The sequence below is a fragment of the Molothrus aeneus genome, chromosome 10, assembly GCF_037042795.1.
Source record: "Molothrus aeneus isolate 106 chromosome 10, BPBGC_Maene_1.0, whole genome shotgun sequence".
Classification (NCBI taxonomy): Eukaryota; Metazoa; Chordata; class Aves; order Passeriformes; family Icteridae; genus Molothrus; species Molothrus aeneus.
In genome coordinates this window covers 16557925-16580484 of record NC_089655.1, presented here as the reverse complement: position 1 = coordinate 16580484, position 22560 = coordinate 16557925, and the positions used below count along the sequence as shown (strand labels likewise).

The window sequence follows — 22560 nt, the reverse complement described above, 5'->3', positions numbered from 1 at the left end:
CTTCCAGAAGGTTTCAGGAGCTGCACCTCTGCACAATTCTGAGTGCTGGAATTGCCACACTGGATGAGACCAGAGCAGCCCAGCCAACAACAGGACCAGAATCAGAGGCTGCAAGGGAAAGCACAAGACATGGAAGAGACCTGACCCAGTCTGACCCAGCAGCCCTTTTCTGGTCTCTTAACATTCAGAGATTGACTCAACTCTCGAATCAACAGTACTAGCAGCCTTTCCAAAGTCTGTAAGAATTAATTCTGACAACTTTGGATATCCTGACGCTCATATTAGTATCCAATCTTTTTCCTGAATCTTGCTAAATAATTTTGCATGACAAACAAAGGGAATTTAACCTAGGAAAATTGGTAAAAATAACAAGTCACTTGATTTTTATCAGATCAGACAATTACTCTCTCTGAAATGGAGAATGAGACTCAAAGATCAACAGATAGAGGCTACAGGGAGGCCAGGCCTGGTCTCCTTCAGCCTTTGGGAGCACACACGTGCTTACTTGTCACTCTCCATGGATTTACCTTGGCTGTCCTTTGAAGAAACTCATCTGGGAGGAGCCTGGGATCATTGACCTTGGGTCCATCATCTTGCTTTGTTCTGTGCACACCAGTGACCCCAGCAGCCTTCCCTGCATCAAAACACACAGGAAGTTACTGTAGCACATTTCCATGACAAATTTGTCTCAGGCCTTGCTCTAAAGTACAATACAATATGCATGTAGTAGACTTATTTGAAAGGAAAAAGATCTCTCAGGTGTTAGAATTGCCAAGCATGAAATAATTATTTCTCTGGACTACAACAGACAGCAGATACATGTTCACTTACCATGCAGACGTGCTGAAAAACAACAAAAATCAAAATAAATCTCAACTTTGTAAGGAGGACTATATCAGTCATAACAGACAAAGTGGTAGAAACAAGTTCTGTTTATTAAATACTATGGGCTAAGAATTTTGTGGCATTTCTTAGTTGGAGTCATTAACATTACATAAGCAGTCCTTTCCTACATACATTCATTTAATTTCCTTTAAAAACATTATGCAGGGTTATAAAATATGTTATCTTTGAAACTGAAATCATATCTACTAAGCTGACCCTCTTCAGCTGTGGACCAGGCTTATGAAAAGCCTTATAGAAGTAATCACTACATATGAACAAGAGCTTTCTTCCCCTGAGATCTTTGGACCAGATGCTGATAATATTGATAAAATCAAGTGTCAATTTCTAGTCAATTTCTAGTTAGAAATTTTCAAATATTCAGGTATGTGAGTTTGGGAGCATCTGCTACAGATGGCTGGCATTTAATGTATACAAACATCCAAAGTGATCTTTGCCATGGAGAAGGCTGGGACTCAGCTGTCCTTGAGCTGCATCCCTGCTGACAGCCTCTGGTTACTGCTCTGCCAGAATTTTTGGGATGGAAGCATCCATGTGCTCTTGTCTGCTCAAGAGAGATGGCTGACTTTTTCCATTTGTATGGTAATCACATCCATCTTGAGCACATGTGCTAAAATCAGGCCTAGGGTGTTCAAAAGAAATCTTGCTTTCCTAAAGAGAGACCGTGGCACCGACTGCAAGTTCCAAGGGACGTAGCTGTCACTGCTTCCCTTAGAAGATGCGAGATAAAGCAACGCTTTGCTGAAGCCTGTGCTGCAGGAGGCCAGCAGCACTCACCCATGTGAGAAAGGCTGCAGAAGCTCTGTGGTGACACACAGACCCTGGTCCCAGATGGGACTGTCTGTCCCACAGAGCCCCAGGCTGGCTGCTGGTGACATGAGGGATGGAGCAGTGCCGGTGGCGGGACCGGCGCTCGGGAAGGGGGGCAGTGGGACAGCAGCTTCCCCAAGGCTTTGGCTGTGTCCCACCACCACCAGGGCACTTTCACAGATGGCTGTGTCCCCACACAGGGACACTGCACTGCCTCCAGGCAATGCTACCCCAGCAGTCGCTTGACAATGACACTTTGCTCTAATGACACACTCTCGTTCTCATATGCTGCTAATTATCCTCAGCTTTGCCTTCTGATATGCTCTTCCTCTCCCCAGAGATCTTTTTCTAAGTGTCTTTACTTTTATTTTATCTTCATTGACTTGCTAGCAATGCTGAGAGGAGAATGAACAGGTATTCAGGGGTTTAAATAAAAATCTACTTTTCTTACAAGAGCCCCAATAATAGAAGCAGCAAAACCATTTCTGATTTACTTCTACTAAAATGAACTCAGACTTGCCAAAACCAGCATTACTACAGGATAAAACCACCCAGAGTTTCATGGTGACAAACAAGGTAGGGAAAAAAATTGCTTGTAAAATTGTAAGCAGTTAAAAAGTGGGGAATACCAAGGTTACCTGATTTGCTTGCCTCCTCTAAGGTTTCTGCCAGCTAAAGGTCATACCAGGCAATCATTTAGCAAAGAATGAAAGCCAGGAGCCATTTTGTTTTCTTATAAATTTTCAAGCAATCAGTTTATGGTGTGTCAATCATAAAGACAGCCTGGGCAAAGAACAAAATGATCTGGAACAGAGGAAAACTGGACAGGGCAGAGGACACAGGGAAGTTGGGAGCCTTCCAAAGGCCATGCCTCTAGGCACACCTGCCACAAACCCAGGGCTTAACTGGAGTGAACCCTCTCCAAGGAACAGCACATACTGGTGGGAAGAGAAACCAGAACTAAACGTGTTTTGGAAAAAGCAAGAGCTGCATTCACTGCTCTCCCAGCGTAGCAGAACAGCAGCAGTGACTCAAGGTTCAGCAGGCAAGAATGAAAAAAGCACCCAGAGTCACGTGAGGAACATGTCCTTGTTAGCACTGCCTTTTTTCCACTTATCCTTCCAATGACCATCTCCCTAGAAAGTCACTTAGACATTTTCACTGAAGCAGTTTTCTCTGGTGAAAAGAAGCCAGCAGGGATGTCCTGGGGAAGTCACACATACACACATGCAAAAGCACAGGAGCACCAGGATGCAGCTGTCACAGGAAAACAGCAAATGGGTGGCCAGGCTTTCCTGGGCCTGGGCTGGGGCACTGCCCCCCTTCCTGCTGAAGACAAGCCCCATGAGAACCCAGGACAGGTATCAGAAAGCACCCAAATTCCCACCATGGCAGATGATAGAACTTGCCTTTTCCTTCATGGCCAGCATCAACCAGGGCCCTCTGGCTGGCTGGAGAGCGTCTTCTGCAGCGGTCTCGCCAATTTCAGCATCCCTCCCAAAAAATCCTGGGATTATGAGAGACTCCAGCAGGCAGAGTCTGGGATCTACAACTACTCCATCAACAGAAAGAAAAAAGGAAGCTAATCCCAGTCATCTACTTCTTCTTACCCCTCTTTTTTAACCAACTTCATGATCTTAAATACCATCACACACATTTACTAAGGGCAAATGCTCCTGAAACAAAGGACGGGGAAGAAGAGACACGAGGAACTCTCTAATCCTGGAGCTAAGAGATGTAGACTTCCCTAGAGCTTGTAGCTGCTCCTTCTGAAGTCAAAATTCTGTTGATATCAGGGCTACATCTACTGCTCAGGGGTCTACAGCAGCAAAGCATCAGCCATGAGGAATCCCCGTGACAAAAGCTTCAGCTCAGAAGGGACAACTACCCAGGTCCAATGTCCACCTGGCTCAATTGTCAAAGTGCTGCACAGGAATCTCAGTCACAGCAGCAATAATCTACCACCAGAGTATGAAACCTGAGTTTCCTGAAGTCATCTCTGACAGTCCCTCTCCCTCATTACACATCCTCCTCCCCTTCAGTGGGGCTGAGCACAGAGGGGCTGTAACAGGGCCCCAATAGAGACTGATGGTCTAGAAAAACTCAGCTGGGAGATACAAACATCTCCCACAACAGGGCAGAGCCATGGAGGCAATCCTAAAGGAGGGACAATTTGTGAGAGGAGCAGGATTTTGTGCTGGGAAGGTGGGAAGAAACTCCTTGCATTATGCCAAACTAAAAATGAATTATTCTGACCCCTTTACTGCAGTGGTTATCCAATGACCATTCAATATTTCCACCCTAGGCAAAGACATGTTTTCTGAGAAAGATTTACTATGTTAGCTTGGGCAGTACTTCATAAGCTTATCTTACAGTGAAAACACACTTCAGCAACCAGGATCCAGTGAAACTGCATTATAATCTCAGTGTTTTCCTTTCAGCGATTATCTGACAAACCAAAACTGTAATAGCCTTACTTAAAAAAAAATTAGGCACTAGACACAAAAAGCAACTCAAATTAGTTATGTTATTACCAATGAACAGATCCAGCACACTTGGAATTTGCCTCCCTCTGTAAGAGATCCATTTAGGCAGCTTCAATACACACTTAGATTTGCCTGACAGGCATTCCTAGGTCAAACATTACTTTTTTTTAAAGCCCCCCGAATTTCCTTTTACAAATCAATTACCATCACATTATAAGGTGGCCAAAGTGGACCAAAAATCATCAGACTAGAATTCTAATTTCTTATGACAGATCCAAAATTATTTTCACTAGGTTTGCATTGGTCACTGTGGAAATTTGCAATTCTGTCCAAAAAGAATACAATTAAAGATGCAGTATCCACTTGCAAATGAAAATATATCATAGTTTCAGATCTCAAACACAACTTACTGAAAAAGAAATCTCCCTCCCTGAATGGAAAAAGCCAAGTTTTTTAAGAAAATACTTCAATGTTCAATGTTTGCTACTTCAGCTAGAAAAAAAAATGTACTTGAGAAGCAGGGTTACTCTACATGGGAGTATTTAAGAATCCCATCAGAAAATACTGTTCTTCAGCTCAGTGCTCAGACACCAGCAGAGCTGTAAACCTTTCAGTGGCAAAGCCAACTACTTACTAATGAAGCAACAGCACTCAGGTCCTCTGAGGTCAGTTTCAAGAAGCAGTTTTCAGGATATTATGTTTTAGTACCAAATACCTGAGTGGTGTAAAACAGACTGATTTATTGTAAATATCTCCTGACACTGTGTGTCACACGCACAAAGGATGTGTTTTTGCAATTCTGTCTATATTAGGACACAACAGACGCTAGGAAATGATACTCCCTTCAATCCAAAAGTGATACATGCATACCCAGAGATTTGGTCTGGGCTACACTATTCTGCTACAATCTTAATTTTTAGGGATAACAAGAAGGAAATGTTGTTGCTTAGAAGAAAGTACAAGGACTCTTCATATTCTGCAATTGATGGTTTCTTGGCACAGAACAGTTTTTTTCTTCAGAACACAAAGCTACCAAAAGGTAGGGAAGAAGGAAAGTGCAGTTTCACTTGGTACCAGGTACTATCCAAAACTGGTATCTATTTTAAACACCCTATAAGTAGGATCACCTAGCAAAGTGTCACAGAAAAAGCAGTACTTTGCATTTATACCTCCCCACCCAGAGCCTTCCACCTGTGATGGAGGAAAGACAGATATTTCACTGCAACAAGACTTAAGCCAACAGCCTTGGAATTTAACACATGCTGCCTGTCCAAAATCAGCCTAACAGCTCCCATGTGCAGTGGAAGAAGGCTCTGCAGTAAGAAGCAAAGCAGCTCCAAACCATGCAGCACTCCTGAGCTGTCTCACTGCAGAGCTGTGTGTCTAATGAACAGGACTAACCTCCTCAGAGATGTTTATTTTTGAATACTCATTTAAGCAAACTCACCCTGCCACAGCTGTTCATGTCTTAACACCTGAGCACGCACACCTGCCTGCCCAAGGGCACACTGAAGGGAGGACTGGGAGACTCAGATGATTAGCATCAAGATTTTTGGAGATGCACAGGCAGGAAGAGACCCTCAGAGAGGGAGAGAAAAGGCTTAATAACAGATGTGTGGAGCACAGACAAGCATCTGCAATAGCAGAGCAAAGGCAATGTGAAGATGTGAGTACAGCTGGCTCCCTCAGACATGCAAGGCAGCCAAGCATGTAATTATTTACTTATATTTAGCCACCTCCACAAGGAGGGATGGAGGAGATGGCAGAAAAATGAGACAAGAGTGTCACTTTTTCTTAGAACCCTCCAAGTCTGATGCACAGCAAAGACCAACATAATTTTGGGAAGCTGCCTTCTAGCCCAGCAGATAGAACACAGAAACACTGCTACAACCACAGCATGGCTACACTGACCTCCTGGCTGTCCCATGTCCTTGAGAAGCACTCAGTCAGCAGAGGGGTTGGAAGCCTTATTGCAACAGAATTAAACCTACAAAAAATCAGGTGGTGCTGCAGCCTACAGAAATATTAATAACAAGCAAAACTAAAATGTTACAAAAAGAATTCCATTGAGTATTTTGCCTATTTACTTAATGTTCTTCCTTCCTGCAGGTGCATTTGTTCCCGAAGTCTGTGTGTCCAATATTACTATTCAATGGAAAATATGTTGGCTGAATGAATCCTAATCTGCTTCATCCTGGAAATCTTGCTGTAACAATGACCATACTCTGTTTATCTCCACACCCACCATTCAGTCTCAGTACCATGCCCTCTCATTCACTTGACCTAAACATGTAACTCAAAGGAGAAACATAGGTGAACTCAGGAACATATGGTAATATGCTGAACTTAATCTAATTCCTGTTACCTAATTGCCTAAGTAATTTATTTTTTCCAGTACTTAAGAAGTGACTTGGGGGTCAAGATAACTTACTAGGGAAGAACAGTGTAAGGAACTTTCCCAACATTAACTTCCATTGCAGGCTTCAGCTTTACAACAAAAAAATAACTGGAGCTTTTTCAGCCCATAGCATTTAATCAATGCAACCATAAAGCCCAATTTGTTCAATACCAGTAGAACACTTCTCTTCAGTTGCTATACTGTTTATTCTGCTAGAAATGTATGCTGTCATTTAAGAAATGTTATAGCAACAACCAGAAGAGCTACATCCAGAGAGCCATAAACATGAACTTAGGATAAGCTAATACAGAGCTGTCTCGAACAGCTGAAACTGCTCCAGCTTCTCTGCTGGCTTTCCAGGCTTCAGCAGAGTGAAACTGATCTGATTTTTGACAGTTCCACCTCAAGGATTTCTATTAAAAGCCATGTAACTGAGAAGATTTCCTGGTGAGCTTTCACTCTGCTGTGGCCTAGAAATTTTAAGAGCTATGCAGTGGAGATGATCCATCTCCAGAAGGCTGCAGGCTAGGAAAGAACAGTGAAGCTCCTTAAAAGCACTCAGAGTGAACAGGAGCCTCTGGAGAAGAGGGAGAACACCACTTGCTCCTTCCAGCAGCCAGTGAGGTTGGTGGACTCCAAATATGCCAGACTTCATGGCTGCTAAACGGAAAGGCTGAGCCTGAGCAGAGCAGAGCTTCAGCTCGTAATCCAGATTTTTGTCACCATAATTTCATCTACCAGACCTGGCCAAGGAGAGGAACAGCAGTAACTCTCTGAATTCTGCCTGGGCCAATACAAGACATTGGTAACTGCAGGACCCCAGGTGCCAGAGGAAAGCACAAAAGGCAAGTAGGCACCTTGTAAAGCTTAAAAGGAGAGAGAGGACACAAAAGCACTAGAGGGGACATGGAAGTGCATGAGAAGTGCAGAACTGCAAAACAGAGACTAAACTCTGCATTATAAATACATTTTTCTATTTTGCTAGAAAGATCCAAAAACCCTTCTAAGCACTGACCCTAGAACATCACCTGGAGAAAAGAAAGGCTTGATGCCATTATTACACAACCTTACAGTGAACTTACCAAACACCCCCATTTCAGTTAAGTCAAGCAATCCTGAAATACTCAAAATACAGCTCCAGTCAGCAGCAGTATGGACACCAAGCAATTTTAGGTTATCATTTCTGATCTTATCAGGACTACTAGAGACTGACAGTCACATTTGACTTGATAAAGATTGACCTCTCCACCTGGTGAATGCTGAACAGACAGGGACACATGAGCAAATTCTGCAGCAGCTTCCAAATTCTGTTGACCCTACCCATTATCCATTGGTTACTCAGTTCGTGTGAGCCCACTCTGCCTGTAAATGAGCTATTTCTGCTCAAATTTCATTACGTCAAGGCAATGGGCAAGCTTCAGACATTCACATATCCAAGCTCTGATTTGCAGTAGGGTAGGTGTAAGTGGAAATCCTGAACAAACAAAACTCTCTGATTGCTGCCAGGGCAGCCAGTCCACCAGCTTGATGACTTCCACCCCCGTGGGAAGCAGGATATTTTGTATATCTGGTGGAGTAAGATCTCCCGTGAGAAGAGCTGAAAAAAGCTGAGCAAACGAGTTTGACAAGGATAGCTTCTGGCATAGAGACACTTCTTTACAAACTTTTATTTGATATCATTTTGCTAAAGAAGGGCTGAGGCACTTTTATTAGAACAGCTGCCATTCTCATGAGTGCAAGTAGCTGCTACTGTTCAATTGCTGATGTTTCTTTATCAGAGAAATCTGATTCCAATATTTAACAAGAGACAGCTCACATTTGTAGGAAACTCAAGTGACTCACAGTCTGTGTAGGGATACAGTATCATAAACTATTCTGTACAGAACATTTTGCACTTTTCCCAGGTTGAGAGATACAGAGTTTCCATTTTTTATTACATATTGAAATGGAATATAAAGAAAATCCTCCTACTGCAGTGAAAAGTCACAGAAGTAATGTATTCTAGGCCAGCAGTAAATGATAAAAGTTACATGACCTCCTTTGCAGTGGTCAATGTGAATGAGGATTAAGAATTACAGACCTGGCAAAGGTCATTTTGACTGGTGAATGAGTTCTGTGGACAGTAGTAACACAGGGTAAGCTGAGGTCTCACGGTACAACACAGAGGACTTGCATGTCAGTACCAAGCACTACAGGGAATTAATTTTTTCTGTGTACACACTGGTGATTCAGACTACTGCCATGATGCTATTGCCTTGTTCTCTTGCCACATTTCAGTAGGGAACAGAAATCCCAAAGAGGGTTTGAAGGACTCTACTAAGGAAGCTGAGAAACTTTATTCAGGGTGCTCATTCTTACTGTCTTTTAAAGGAAAAAAAAGCAGAAAGTTTGTTCAGCATATAGATATTTACACTTTGGAAATACATCTGAAAATCTAAGAGAAAAAGATATTTTCAACTTTGCAAGACCAAATGCCAAAGCTTAACATTCAAACAATTTAACTGTGGAACAGGACAGTATTGGTCTTTGTGTAGAAGCAGGTGCTGGAGAGGAGAATGGCTGTCACTTCCTCAACTGAAGACTTTTCAAAGATGATCTTTAACCCCAACTCTTTGCAAGAAAAGTCCAGATAAGCAGAGCAAACTCATTTGACTAGGACATCTTTGGCAGAGTGAAACCAAATATGAATTTCTATTTAAATATCCTTGAGCGAAGCAAGACTGACTCACTTTTATGAGCACAAGAAAGTACATGGGCTGAGAATTAGGCTGAATGCAATGGTCTCTTCACTTGCATGGACTTCCCTCTTGCTTATCCCATCCCTTCTGGGGACTCAGGAGTAGAAAGGCAGGAAGCACAGCTCTCATAACAGCAGCACAGAAAACAGATCCAACACGTGAGTCTAAGGCTGCAGACTTGTGCATAATAACAATTTCTACCAGTTTGCCCTAAGCCCCACAGAGGCACAGGAAATCCAAGGTACAATGACTTCAGGGAAATTCAGTCCCTCAAATCTAGGCCATAATCAGTGTACACAATGTTTCATGCTTCAGAGCTTCTGACAGTGAGGGCCAACCCCAAAATTCTTTGCCCCAGCGTGTAACTAGAGATGGAGAGGGTGACTGTGCTCTGGAGAGGAACAGAGCCATGAGAAGGGACGGGACCCAGGCCAAGGAAGAAAAGACATCAAAACAGTTTGCGCTCCCAGACTGCTCTTATTTGAATGACGCATCTACTTTTATTCTTCATGGTTCATTCTGACCATGGGCATCAGAACAGATGAGCCAGTAGAGATATTGTGCAATCCTACTCCTGCATCAGGAAGGACAAAAGGCATCTTGCAATTGAGAGCAGAGAACTGTAGGGCTTGTGTTCGTGAACAAAGATTTGAGCACAGTGTCAACCTGGCTCTGGGTTTTTTGCCCAGAATAAGTAAAATGTCCTTTTGATTCCATTACAGTAGTTATGGATATTTTTCACCTCCAGAAATCTTGTGGGTTTTTTATTTAGTTTGAATTTTGGTAGGTCTTATTTATATATATATATATATATATATATATATATATATATATATATATATATATATATATATATATATGGATCTTTTTATAAATATACACATACACACACATGTATGTAAGCAAATACATACAATAAGTGCACATGAGAACATAATAGACTGTTTCTTGATTTTGTTTCATTAATATATTATCTTCGATAGAATCTTTGGCCAGTTTGAAACCTTCAAAAAACCCTTCCAAAAAAGGAAGAAAGCCCATCACAAGTGCTCATTTAAGACTTGTGCTGGCCACAAGTCTTAAATGAAAGAAAATTCCTCCTGTTCCCTTCAGTGCATAAGGCCATACAATGGGACTGTGTGATAAGCCCTGCAAAGCAATGCTCTCAGGGAAAGCAAGCAAAGCACTGGGTTTGGTGGGTAGGAAGAAATCCCCCCATGAATCCCAACTTCCATCCTGCTTTACTGCAGTAGATGTTTCCAGCAGAAGGGATGTAACATGAAAGAAAAGTCTCACATGTAGGAAGTTCAGCAGCAACAGCAGCCAAGCAGCTCTCCCAGGAGAGGCCCACATCCCCAGGGAAGGGCACCTGCACCCACCACAGCCCAGCCCTGCAGAGCCCTCCACCTCCAATGCCAGCACCACCTTCCTGTGCATGGCCTTAGGAAGTCCAACTGATTTTACCCTCTGAGGTTCAGTTCTACCTTAAAAAAGTGTGTTTAGTGCTTTTAAAAAAGCATTTTGAGCCACACCTGTGAAGGCTGAATTTGCCAGGATTTTTTCTTTTTTTCACAACAGTTATCAGTGATGCTAGAATAACTATAGCTGTTTTCCAGGCAAGACTGAAAATCTGGATAAGTGATGATATGAGAAATTGTATGAAGGACAGGATACAAGCCAAAGCAATCATCAACTACTCAAAAACACCTTCAGAAAAATCAGCATCATAAACTTTATACGTATAAAAAAGGGATGGTATTAAAAAGCAGAGAAAGAAGAAAGTAGGGAAAACTCCATATGGGTTATATGGCCAAAGAAGCTGAGGCAAATATTAAAAGAGGTGATAGCAAAACACAAACTCAGCAGAAATTTAACTGGCACATCCACACCAGCCACAAAGCTTGTTAAGGATCAACACGGAAAGACCTTGAAAACAAAAGAAAACAGTTGGCTAAGGCAATTGCAGTGGAAAAGTTGGATTTCAACTGTGCAGACACTAAGCTGATCTCACATTTGTCCCACAAATATTCTCCAAAGAGAAAATCAAATGGCAAAACCCTCTCAGATGGCACAGATTTTGAGAGATGACTTGATAACTTCCAACACAGGTCACTCTAGAGCATCTCGAGGAACTATGATGCACCAAAAAAAAATAACTCTCATCAACTCTTTAAACTAAAGAACAGTCACACAACTAAAGTAAAATACTGGCTCAAGCCTGTATTTATTTTAGATGCTGGTATCAAACTAGAATGTACTTCTACAATGTTTAATTTGGCACTGCTATCAGAAGCAACAAAGATGCAACAGACACAACATGTGACTCAGGAGAATTGTTGAGTCAAAGCTGCCCAGTGGTGTGCAGCTGCAATAGACTGCAAAACAGCTGGTGTTAAAAACCACCTGTGTACAACATCCACAGACAAGATGAGTAACTCCCAAATCAACTTGTATCCTGGAAAGGAATGGAATAAGATATGAGTCGGTTCACGTGCCTTGGCAGGAACTCCACAGTGGAGATACCCAGAAGGAAATAGCATCACAAACTGGTAAGGTGGCAGGTCCATTCATGAGGTGAAACCAATGCTTTGTCATAAAAACTACAACACCTCCTTCAAATATTATTTCCTGTTTTATTAACAGATGGGTGTGAAAAATGGAAGTCTACCAATAGTACAGGCAGGGGTCTGTGCATCTTCAAATATCTCAGGAAAACACAAGGTATTAAATAGGACAGCTTTATAACCACCACCAAGATTTGTCAGAGTCCAACAATTACTTGGTCCTAAGTTACTGCCACCTCTTCTGGACAACTGGGGCAAGCAACAGGAACACACCAGAATATCTGCCCCAGCAAACCATTCATGGCACATTAAATGTGCCAATTGTCAGAATCCTTTCAACACACAGCTCTTCAGGAAGGGATTTAATACTAGAAAGGACATGCAAAGCGCTGCATAAGCGTTAGTTTTGGGACAGGGGAGCCTATTTTATTTTGCCCTAAGCAACACTTGATGGCTTGGATGGAATTCAGATTCAGAATAAAATAAGTTTGCCTTCAAAACAGATCGCATAATTGGCTTTAGGTTTTAGTGCAATTTTCTTTATAAACAGACCAAATCTTTAAGTTGCTCATAACTCAACTGTTTGAAAACAGCAACAAACTTAACTGCCCCCAAGGAAATATATTCTTATCCCCAAACCGAGACACAGAGATTGGCTGGCCAAGCTGCAAGGAAGGAAACCACTACAGCAGCATCTTGAATTGAACAGCAACCAGCAGTCCCCAGACAGCCCCGAGAATTGCAAATCTAAAGGTGTGACTTCTGTTTCGCAGATTTACTTTGCATCAATCAAAGCTACATAAACCCCAGCCATTAATATCCATTCAAAACCATGAAGACAGTATAGCAGAAAGGGATAGAAGTGATAAGGCATTAAAGCTTTTATGCCTGTATTTTATATCTTGCAGCAAAGCGAGGCAACCAAGTAATACTTCAACAGTCTGCTCAAATAAAGGCCTAAAATCCGCAACCTGATCTACTCACCCTTTTCACCATTATCCAGGGAAAGTTTCTTAATGTCATCAGTCAACATATCCTGCAAGTGGTCTTGTCCATGCTCTGCATCATTATCATCAAATTGAGCTTCTATAATGACATCCGGACTTTGAGCATCGCCTTTCGCTGTCTCTTGTGGAACACAAGTCCCCAGCATGTCCTCAGGGACGTCTGATTCATGTGTGACTTCTGTTTCTTTGTCACTACCATCTGGCTTTATTACCTGAAGGAACAGGGGATTAAAAAAACAGAGGCAAGCTAAATCACTGGACTGAAGAAAGAAAACATTATCTTTCCTTTTTCATTTGCATCCCCAAGGAGCTGACAATGAATTGTGGGTGGCTGGTGGCGCACTGCAATTGCGGTGTAATTAGCCACAGATATTGCACAATCAAAAGAGGTACCTCAGTAGGATAAAGACTGGAACGGCAGAGCTTTTGCAATACCTCAACTGTGACAATAATGTATCCAAAGTGTATCTAGAGCATAACCATACAGTTCCTGCCAAGCCTCTAATCAGCTCAGCAGAAGTTAGGAGTAAACACAGGCAGGGAGGAGGATACACTACAATTTAATAGGTTGCTTAGACCATTGTTCACCAAGATACACTAATCATCCTGGGATGTCCCAAAACTTAAGCAGTTCCAGTGAATGCTGGGATCATGTCAAAGCTCCTCCACACAATTAGGACCAGACTGAAAAAGCAGAGATTAGAGAACATGGTGCCCTGTGACCTGTGGAAGAACTGGACTGTGGCAGCTTGGTAACGCACCAAGCTTTACATTTATTTTAGGCTGTGTTTTTATTGTTAAAGGCACTCAGTTATGGCCATTACTTATACAAATTTCCAAATCAAATTACTGAAGAAGAGCCAACTATCAGTGAAGCAGACACCACGCCTTGATGGCATCCCTCATTGCATGTGACAGGGGCAGAAACTGTTCCAGCTCAGAACATAATGACCAAACTGGTTGATACCTTGGACACACAAGGCTTTACCAGCATCCTTCCTGCAACCAACAGTGAGCTGCAGACACCTACACAGCTGGAGAACCTAGATTCAGGTTTCAGATTCCAAAATGTTTATGTTTCACTCAAGCCATGTTACTTCAGAGTGAGATGAAAATCAGTACAGAATAAGAAATAACCTACTAAATATTAAAATCACAAAGATACTGGGTGACTCCATTCCAATGCCCTCCCGGTGACTGAGCTCCCCTCCAGCTGGTGCTGGTGTTTGCCAGGCAGGTAATTCCACAGAGCCCCTCCAAGGTCCCCAGTCCTCAGCATCATAACCCAGTACATGACAGCAACAACTCTTGCCACCAGCAAGGCAAGTGAAGGGCCTTTTAAATGCAATAAAACAAGAGAAACAACTTTTTGGTAACATACTTTATATGATCTATATAGTTGCTAGAAATAAGCAAAAATAACCTCAACAGGTGCTACCTGAAGGCAACTGTTCCAAGTAAAAAAACAGAAGTCAAAAAAACTCCACAGATTATTCTTTAGTAACTAAAAAGCAAATAAATCAAAATCAGACCTGTACAGGGAATACTTTTACAGCTTTACATACAAAGAGCTACAGTCATGCTTTCAAGCAGTATCCATTTCTTTGTAAGCTTTTCACAATACATAACAGAAATAAAATCAATTTAATAATGTGGCTGAATTCAAGTCTTTAAAAATAAAAAAATCAAATGACATTGCTTTGAACTCTTGTTACCTTTTGTGACTCTTCTTCCATCTTTATTTTCAGTTTTTAACATGTATATAATTTGTTACCATAGCAGATTTTGACTCAAACATTAAATTGTGACAAAAAAAGGGAAAAAGTTTGGCAGAAGGTGGGAAAATGGCTGATTATTAAACCTGGCTACATTTGGTACATAAAATACTGACACACAATGGTCTGGGCAAGAACAGTCTATTAGATTAGAGAGCTGACAAGGCTCCACACGCTATGACTCTGCCAGTGTACCTATCCAAAAAGAAAACCAGTGTCAACAGTAATGTTTGGACCCTACCATGGTCAGATGTGGATCTCTTCAGCTCTTAAATTTCAATTGCACCAGATGTGTGCAAGTGTGCAACTGCAGCAGGAGTTCATTTCCTTCAACCCCTTCAAGTTTTGCCTGCATTTTTTTCTCTCCCCAGTCTTTCTTTGGAGAGTGTGAGATCTGCTTTGGGTCCTAAATTAGTATGTTTTCTATATGTAAAGCAGCAAATAACATCAAATAGATCTTAGGAAAGGAAACACTTCTCTAGAATGTGCACTGGAGGGGTTATGCTTGAAGAGTTTATGTGGTTATTAAAGAAGGCAGCAGATACAGATTTCATTTTAAATGCTCTGTGCTAAAATCACTGTGCTTCCCCCAAGCTAGAGGACACACACTGCTGCCACCAGTAATGATGATACCCCAGCTGTGACTACCTAAATCCCCAGTCACACATTTCCTCATGGGTTTTCAAAAGCATTTTTCAGTAAAGTTTTCCAGAGCCCACAAAACCATAACCTCCATGCACAGTAGATCAGCAAAATGTCCAGATGCTGGCAAGCCTGGGTGATAGGATTTGTTTTCTTTTTATGGCCAAGATAGATCATTAAGACTGACCTCATACATAACAGAGCAGGGAACTTCACCCAAATTTCTCATATCACACCAAAAATTTAGGGAAGCTGTACATCAGAAAACTGGAAAGCTGCATAAGACTCTACAAAATCAGGATATCAGTAGATACAATTACTCCTTTAAGATGATCAGAGCTGCTGGCCAGCATGAGCTCATCACTCAAATTCCAAAGAGCAGGATCCTTCTGTCTATGAGCAGCAGAAAATCCAACCATGACATATAAAGCATTTCTTACAAGTGGCATCTCAGACTCAAGAATCTGATGATATTGCATTCTCCTGCTTCCTTTAAAATTATTGCAGCTTATCCATGGCAAAATGCACACAGCTAGAACGGGTCAGTTCTGATCACAGACACAGAGTAAAGCAAATACACAATTGGCTCAGTCTATCATGTAGTCATACGTGCAGTACAGAGTCCCATTCCCTGGCAATGCAGCTGACCCTGCATGGACCTAGAAAAATGGGATTCCCTCTTGTTACATATGCATGATATGTATGACACACAAACATTATTAAAGACCCTTAAAGGACCTTAACTTCCTCATCTGAGAAGCAAAATGTCAACCTTAGTTGTTATTTTTACATGCTCTTTAACAATAATTTAAAACAAGTTTTAATAAACATTTTGATGAAAGCCAATTGTTTGTTTGAATGCCTGATCCTGAAGACAGTGTCCAAGTATGTTTTCTTCCAGCTTAAAACAGACATCACTGAACAAGCATTGAGTAGAAACTTGATGCCCCACTGGTGACTGGTTTAGATTGTAGCTGACAGAACACAAGATATTTGAATGAAAATCCCATTTCAACCATAAGTATAATAAAAACCAGCTAGTGGGCAAAACCATCCTGGCATGGACCTGTACAATCTGGACAGCAGAGCACCCAGCCCAGTCTTGAAGTAGCAATTGAATGACCAATTGTCCTTACTCAGGAGGAATTTGTTCCAACAGAAAACTGAACTGGGAATCTGTGCATCTGAAAGCATAGGAGTTACCTCCTGTGCTACAGAGGAAATGGCCTCTTCTGCCAGAACCAATCTCATATCTGTCCTGTTAGATCCCAGCTTTTCACAGACTTCCCACCTAAACCTCTACACAAAGCCCAGGCATGGTTACTCTCAGATGAGGTACAGAGTTTTTGCTGCTGCCTCCTCAGTGCCTGTGAACTGAAACAGCTGAACATGACCAGTGATTTTCAATAATCTTTGAGCTATTAACCCCAGGCTCCTTCCAATAAATGTACCAAGCCCCCGAAGTGTTTAAGCCTGACACTAATAAGTCTGCTTTTCATTCTTATTCACCTCTGATCCTTACAAGCAATCCATGAATCCTCATAGATCTGAAGAAATTACATGACTGCTGGACTAGACACAGCTGGATGAATGCACCTTGCATGGCAAAAAACTGCTAAAAACTTTCCATGTAGGGTCACTGTTTTCACTGGAACCTTGTGCAAAGAGACCTCCTTCGCTGAAAGCACCTGGCAGGTAAGGAAGCAGAATTGTCTTCACTACAGCCAGTGTGGACACAGATTCAATAAAAATCAAATTCTTCATCTCACTCAAAAAGCTGGTATTAAAAAAGAGTATTTCCAGAAGGATACTGAGGCAGAATGGAGATTGTATTTCTACATAAGTCAGTCAAAACCCTGTAAAGTGTCTTCTAATGAGTACTCAAACCCAGAATGTGTAACTTGCCCAAAAGATTTTAGAAGTGACAAGCTATTAATGGCAACTCTCTTCACTAGGGCAGACAGACAAAGAGGCTCCTCATGCTTGTACAGAAAGATGCAGTCAATTCATCAGCAAGTGGTAGCTGAAGAAGGTTCACAGCACACAAAGAACTCACATTAAACAAGGAGGACTGAATAGGGGAACAGTTAGAAGGGAAATAAGGTGTTAGCCCAAGTCTACCTTCTGAGGTTTGCAAACCAAGGTAAGATGCCTTTCTTCTGAAAAATACTTTGATCAAACACAAGTTCTGCTTTAGCCAAACGAAGTCATTATGCTCAGTACTGGGTAGGGAGACAAAGTTTAGCTCAGAGCTGCTGGTCCTCTCTGCAGTTGAGCCTTAGTTAAGCAACAAGTCTCAGAACCAGGTTAAAAGTGGTTATTTCAAAAGGAGGACAGCTGAAAACAGGGGCTTTGGACCAATTTACCATCCCCTCGTTAAAAGGACCGTTGCTACCACAACACTGATACAAACACCACATTTCATACCAGGGCTGTGAACACCTGCATCTATTCCTCTCCCAGCTTTTGCCATTTGAAACAGGCTCCACTTAAAAGCTGTTTCCCTATTGCTCCCTCACAAGGAGTGGGAATAGAGCCTGGCTAACACAAGGATGCTGTCACAGCTCCTACACAGATACCAGAGCCAAGCTACCATAAATATTGTGAGGAAGAGCTTTGATTTTCTGGAAAGAGTAACCAAACAAAGGCTGCCTCACTCTAGCTCCTTCTTCGACAAAGAAAGGATGGCACTTACAAGAAAAGAAACACCTGTCCCAAGCACCCTTCTTTTCATAATCCCACATACACCAAACAGTACTGGGAAGGCAACAACTCAGTAAAAGTGACTACTCTCAGTAGGAGCAATTATGGCATTACTTTTAAAATAACAATAATGTTTTACTGAGGACGTTTGTTGAGGTTTGAGATTGGATTTCTTTCATTACAATCATTTAATTCTAAATCACTGGAAACACTTGCTAACAGCCCCCAGGATAGCTATTTTATATTAACAGCACATTATATTTTACATTTCAGACATCACATTAGATGCAATAATCATACAAACATCCATATTAAAAACTCTTCCTCTTGAATAGGAAAAGACTACTTGTTCCTCCCCGATGGACTCTGTTGTTCCCAGATGTCACACACAGTTTTGTCACAGCAGTCACTACAATACCATCCTGCTTGAGGATTCAAAGGGTAAATGATCTGAGTACACAAAGGCTTCTTGGAAACTGACTTTTCAGAATCTGCTGACTTGTACCCACTGCAGCAGATGAGAAGTGGGAAGGAAACAAATTAAATCTAAGGCTTGAAAACAAAATATTGAGACAGATCTTCAGTATGGCCATCAAACCTGTTGAGACCCCCAAAGACATCCTGCCTGCACTTCCCAGAATCCTGCAACTCCTCTGCTCACACTAACCCGCAAAGTGAGTTTTTTCTGCAGAGTTAATTCAAATAATCAAACTGAACATCCATGTTTAGTCCAACCTAAGCAGACAGTCCTACATCCAGCCTTGTCAGGCAACTGCATGAGAAAGAGAATTAACTGTAGAAAAAACACTCATATCTCAAAACAGCCACCTCAACTCACTACTTCTTTCTGCTTCTACCAATAAACCTCATTCCTGAGCTGTTCACTCATCTCTCTGTGCTTCAGGCTGTACCAAAGCAACCCAGGTTACAGCGTGTTCCCTCCAAGTCCATCTGAAATCCTTCCCCAACCGTCTTGCACAAATAACCAGAAAAACAAATGGAAAAGCATCAACAAGGAAAATTCTCAAGACTGACCTTTCTGAATCCTAAAGCCAAAACAAGAACTGTCTCCTCACCATGTATTTCCACTCCCTATCTGGTCTCTGACCTGTCATTTGCCTCTGAAAGCTCCCCATTCCCATTCCCTGGCCCTCATCCCACACCTACACTCTGCCTCCAAACATGTTTATCTACACCTCATTATCCCTGACCAGGAGACAGTTGCCTCTGCTCCTGTCTCTCCTCAAGTCTACTCCTGCCTTCACCCCCTTCCTGCCACTTCCCTGTGGTCTCCCTGGACCCATTTCTCCCAAGTCTGTCTCTTGCCCTGGGCTCAGGACCGTATTTCCTCAGGTCCATTTTATCTGGTTCTCCTAACAGGATAAACAGCTCCATCAGTACACTCCTGCCTTTTGTACTCTAACAACTGCTGTGAAGCAGGAAAAAGCTGTCCGAAGTAGCTGTCCCTGCTCAGCACAGGTACCCCACATTTCATGGATCAACCACTGCTGAGGGTAGCAGTGTCAGAGATATGGGGAAGGACAATGTTCTTGATTCCCTTGCAGGGAACACTCTGCCACCTCCTTGGTAGGCAAGCCAGCCCTGTTGGGAGTTGCTACCAAAGAGCTGTGTATTTCTATAGAGAGATCAACTAACTTGTTCCACACTTTCCACTCCTGCTGCCACCCCCGGGATTTGATTTGATGCTAAAAAAACAGCCTCTATTTTCAGAATACCTCCTTATATTGCACTGACCTTCCTACACACATTTCCCAAGGCACAGAAGTCCCTGGAGCAGAAGTGATCCAGCAAACACCTCATCTCCCAGCTTCCCAGCCCACATGCTATTCTGTACAGCAAGATGTCTCACTGACAAATCCTTAGCCATAGCCCATCTCTCAAGTGAGAAAAGTTTGACCCCAGAGAAGCACAAAAGGTTCACTTCAGCACCCAGCCTTTAACAACACCCAGGAATCAACCTCCCCCTTCACACTCACAAAATTCAAAGAAGCACAAACAGCTTCTTCATCTCCTACCCGCAATTTTTTTTCATAAAAGAGGCCCTTAAAACTGGCAGCCTCCCTGCTGGACCCCAGTGAAATGTTCCTTGTACCTTGGGTCTTTGTATTGCCTGCTCCTCACAAGACCTCCCACTTTGGTGCATCTCATGAGCTGAGTGTTGCACTCCAGGCCACAGCGAACTGGAAACAAGAGTGCAATGCACAGGGCCCAGCTCTGAGGCTGCCAGAACATATTGGTTTGAAACATCACAGAAAATATTCAGCTCCATATTTTCAACAGTAGCCAGGAAGAAAATGCATGGAACAGTTTTGAGAACTGCTTTTCAAAAGTCATTTAAATCAAATTATGCCCCATCCACACCGGCAAGCAAAACCCTCTCTACTAACTGGAACTGCTTTTCTTTTCTTGTGTGTGTGTTCTTTTCTTTTTGGTTTAACTTCTTTTTTTTTTTTTCAAAAACTGTCTCCCAGCCATCTTTTTTCTGGTAATGTGCACAGGCACTGCCACACTACAAGAATGGGTGCCAGGACAAAACCTATGATGCACAGACCCTAGAATAAATCACTCAAGAGGGGTGAGTTAGAAGAAGAGAGTAACATAAGGTTACATTTTCAAAAGTATGATTCTCTGAAATCCCTGCATTTTCAGCAAATTACTGCAAAAAGATACCCAGTTTTCATCTGATGTAAAGAAGCAGACAGGCTTTTGGATCATTTGCAGCTTCAAGACAATACCATGAATCAATACATATTTTAAAAGATGCAATAATTACACAGAGCTTGCATGTAATCAGAAAAGAATCTACTTGTGCTGAGCGTGTATAATTTGAAAGCTGCAATGCCAAGCAAATCCACACCGTTGGCTTGCACAAACCAAAGTATTATCCATTACTGCCTTTTTTTAAAAAACAATACAAGCATGTATGAAAAACATATTTCCTGGAAACAATGATACTCTTTGAAGATTTATTCAAGATTTCACAAACCAAACAAGCCTGTACCCGCACGTGCCCGTAAGAAGAAAGCGGGCTGAGAATGCAAACTAATCAAAAAGTACTGGAAGGGCTATCCAAGATATTTGCATACCCATACTTCCCAAGGCTTGAAGTTTTCTTCAGAACTGTACAAAAATTATTTCCCATGTGCCTAAAAAAATCTCTTACTGATCAACACTTTAATTCAGCAAGACAGGAAACAAATCAACCAAGCATCTACATGTTGGGGCTGACACCTTCAGCCCCTCACTTGCAGTTTTTGTTCCTTTTGATTGGGCTCTTAAGTGCCAGCTCCCAGGGGTCTCAGCCCCAGGCATGTTGGGACACACTTTCAAAGCCCAGAATGGGACACCTGGGACAAAGCACATACTGTTCAGGAAGTCCACAAGGGCCAAGAAAAGCAATAGAAATTTCCACAGTTAACTTGCATTACTGGTTGCCAGTGAGCCTCTTATTATGAAAACCCATAATTGGAAACTGTCATATTATAGAACAATTTATGGAAGTTTTAGGACTATGTATGCCCCAATGGGAACTTCCTTTGACTGGTGTGCTCCATCAGCCCAGGTCTGCTTATTTATTCACACAGTGGGATAAGAGCACCAGGAACCTAAACACGTCATCACTGAAGTGTCACTGAGACGCCCACTCTAGAAATGCTTCAAATAGTTCATTTCTTAGCCTTTCCAGTCATCCATCTTCAGGCTGCATTCCATCAACTGCTGGACTGTCCTGTCTTTATTTCTTTTCATCTTCTACAGGAACATTCTCGCACTTGTTTTGTGTTCCACTGCTCCTCTGAAGATATGGAAGGCAAAACGCAGCTGCTCTGGGCTGAGTGCATCCCACTATGTCCATCTCAACTTCATCAAAAGGGCTTGCCAAAATTAGTTCCTACTCCTGTGGTCTCTACCTTGTCACACCAGGGAAACTGGCATCTACAATAATTTCTAAATCAGATTTCAAATGCATTACAATATGGCTCCAGCCAAGAACAACAGCCTTCCCCACTGCCAGCACGATACTGTTAAAGTCACCCACACAAAACCACCCAGTGCTTCCTTTGCAAATAGTCACAGTTTGGTGTGAAGGTAAGGAGATCTGGTAACAGGTGATGGAGACACGTTCCAGGAAACTTTTAGCAACAGAAGACTGTAAATGCACTTTAACACCGTATTTTCCATGCAGGAGCCAGCAGGTACCATCTCACAGAGTGGCTCTAACCATGACCAGCTCCATCCTCTAGAAATGGGCTGAGCCATAACTCTACCTGTGTCCTGCCATGCTGTTCTGCTGCCACTTCCAGTCATGCATGCCAAGACCTTGATGAATCCAGCACCTTCCCCATCACCCCAGGACAGGCTGGAAAAGATTTGTGCTCAGGGGAAGCTGTGGCAGAACAGGGGCAGCCAGGCTGAAGAGGACCACCCACAGATGAAAGGAACTGGAGGAGATAATCCCTGCAAGCATGGTAAGTGGAGGAAAAGAAAAACAGATGATTCAATGAGGATTAAAAGA

The 22560-nt window shown here is 42.3% G+C and overlaps 1 protein-coding gene across 2 annotated transcripts in view; it reads right to left on the bottom strand.

Annotated features, from left to right (window-relative positions):
- The window catches only part of DIS3L2 (DIS3 like 3'-5' exoribonuclease 2), a 180414-nt gene that overhangs the window by 110113 nt on the left and 47741 nt on the right, over positions 1–22560 (bottom strand). For both annotated transcript variants that reach the window (XM_066556844.1, XM_066556845.1), the window contains 2 exons: positions 12884–13118; positions 528–634 (listed from right to left, as the gene is read on the bottom strand). In XM_066556844.1, coding sequence (XP_066412941.1) covers positions 528–634; positions 12884–13118 — 342 coding nt within the window. The remainder of the gene's footprint in view (positions 1–527; positions 635–12883; positions 13119–22560) is intronic.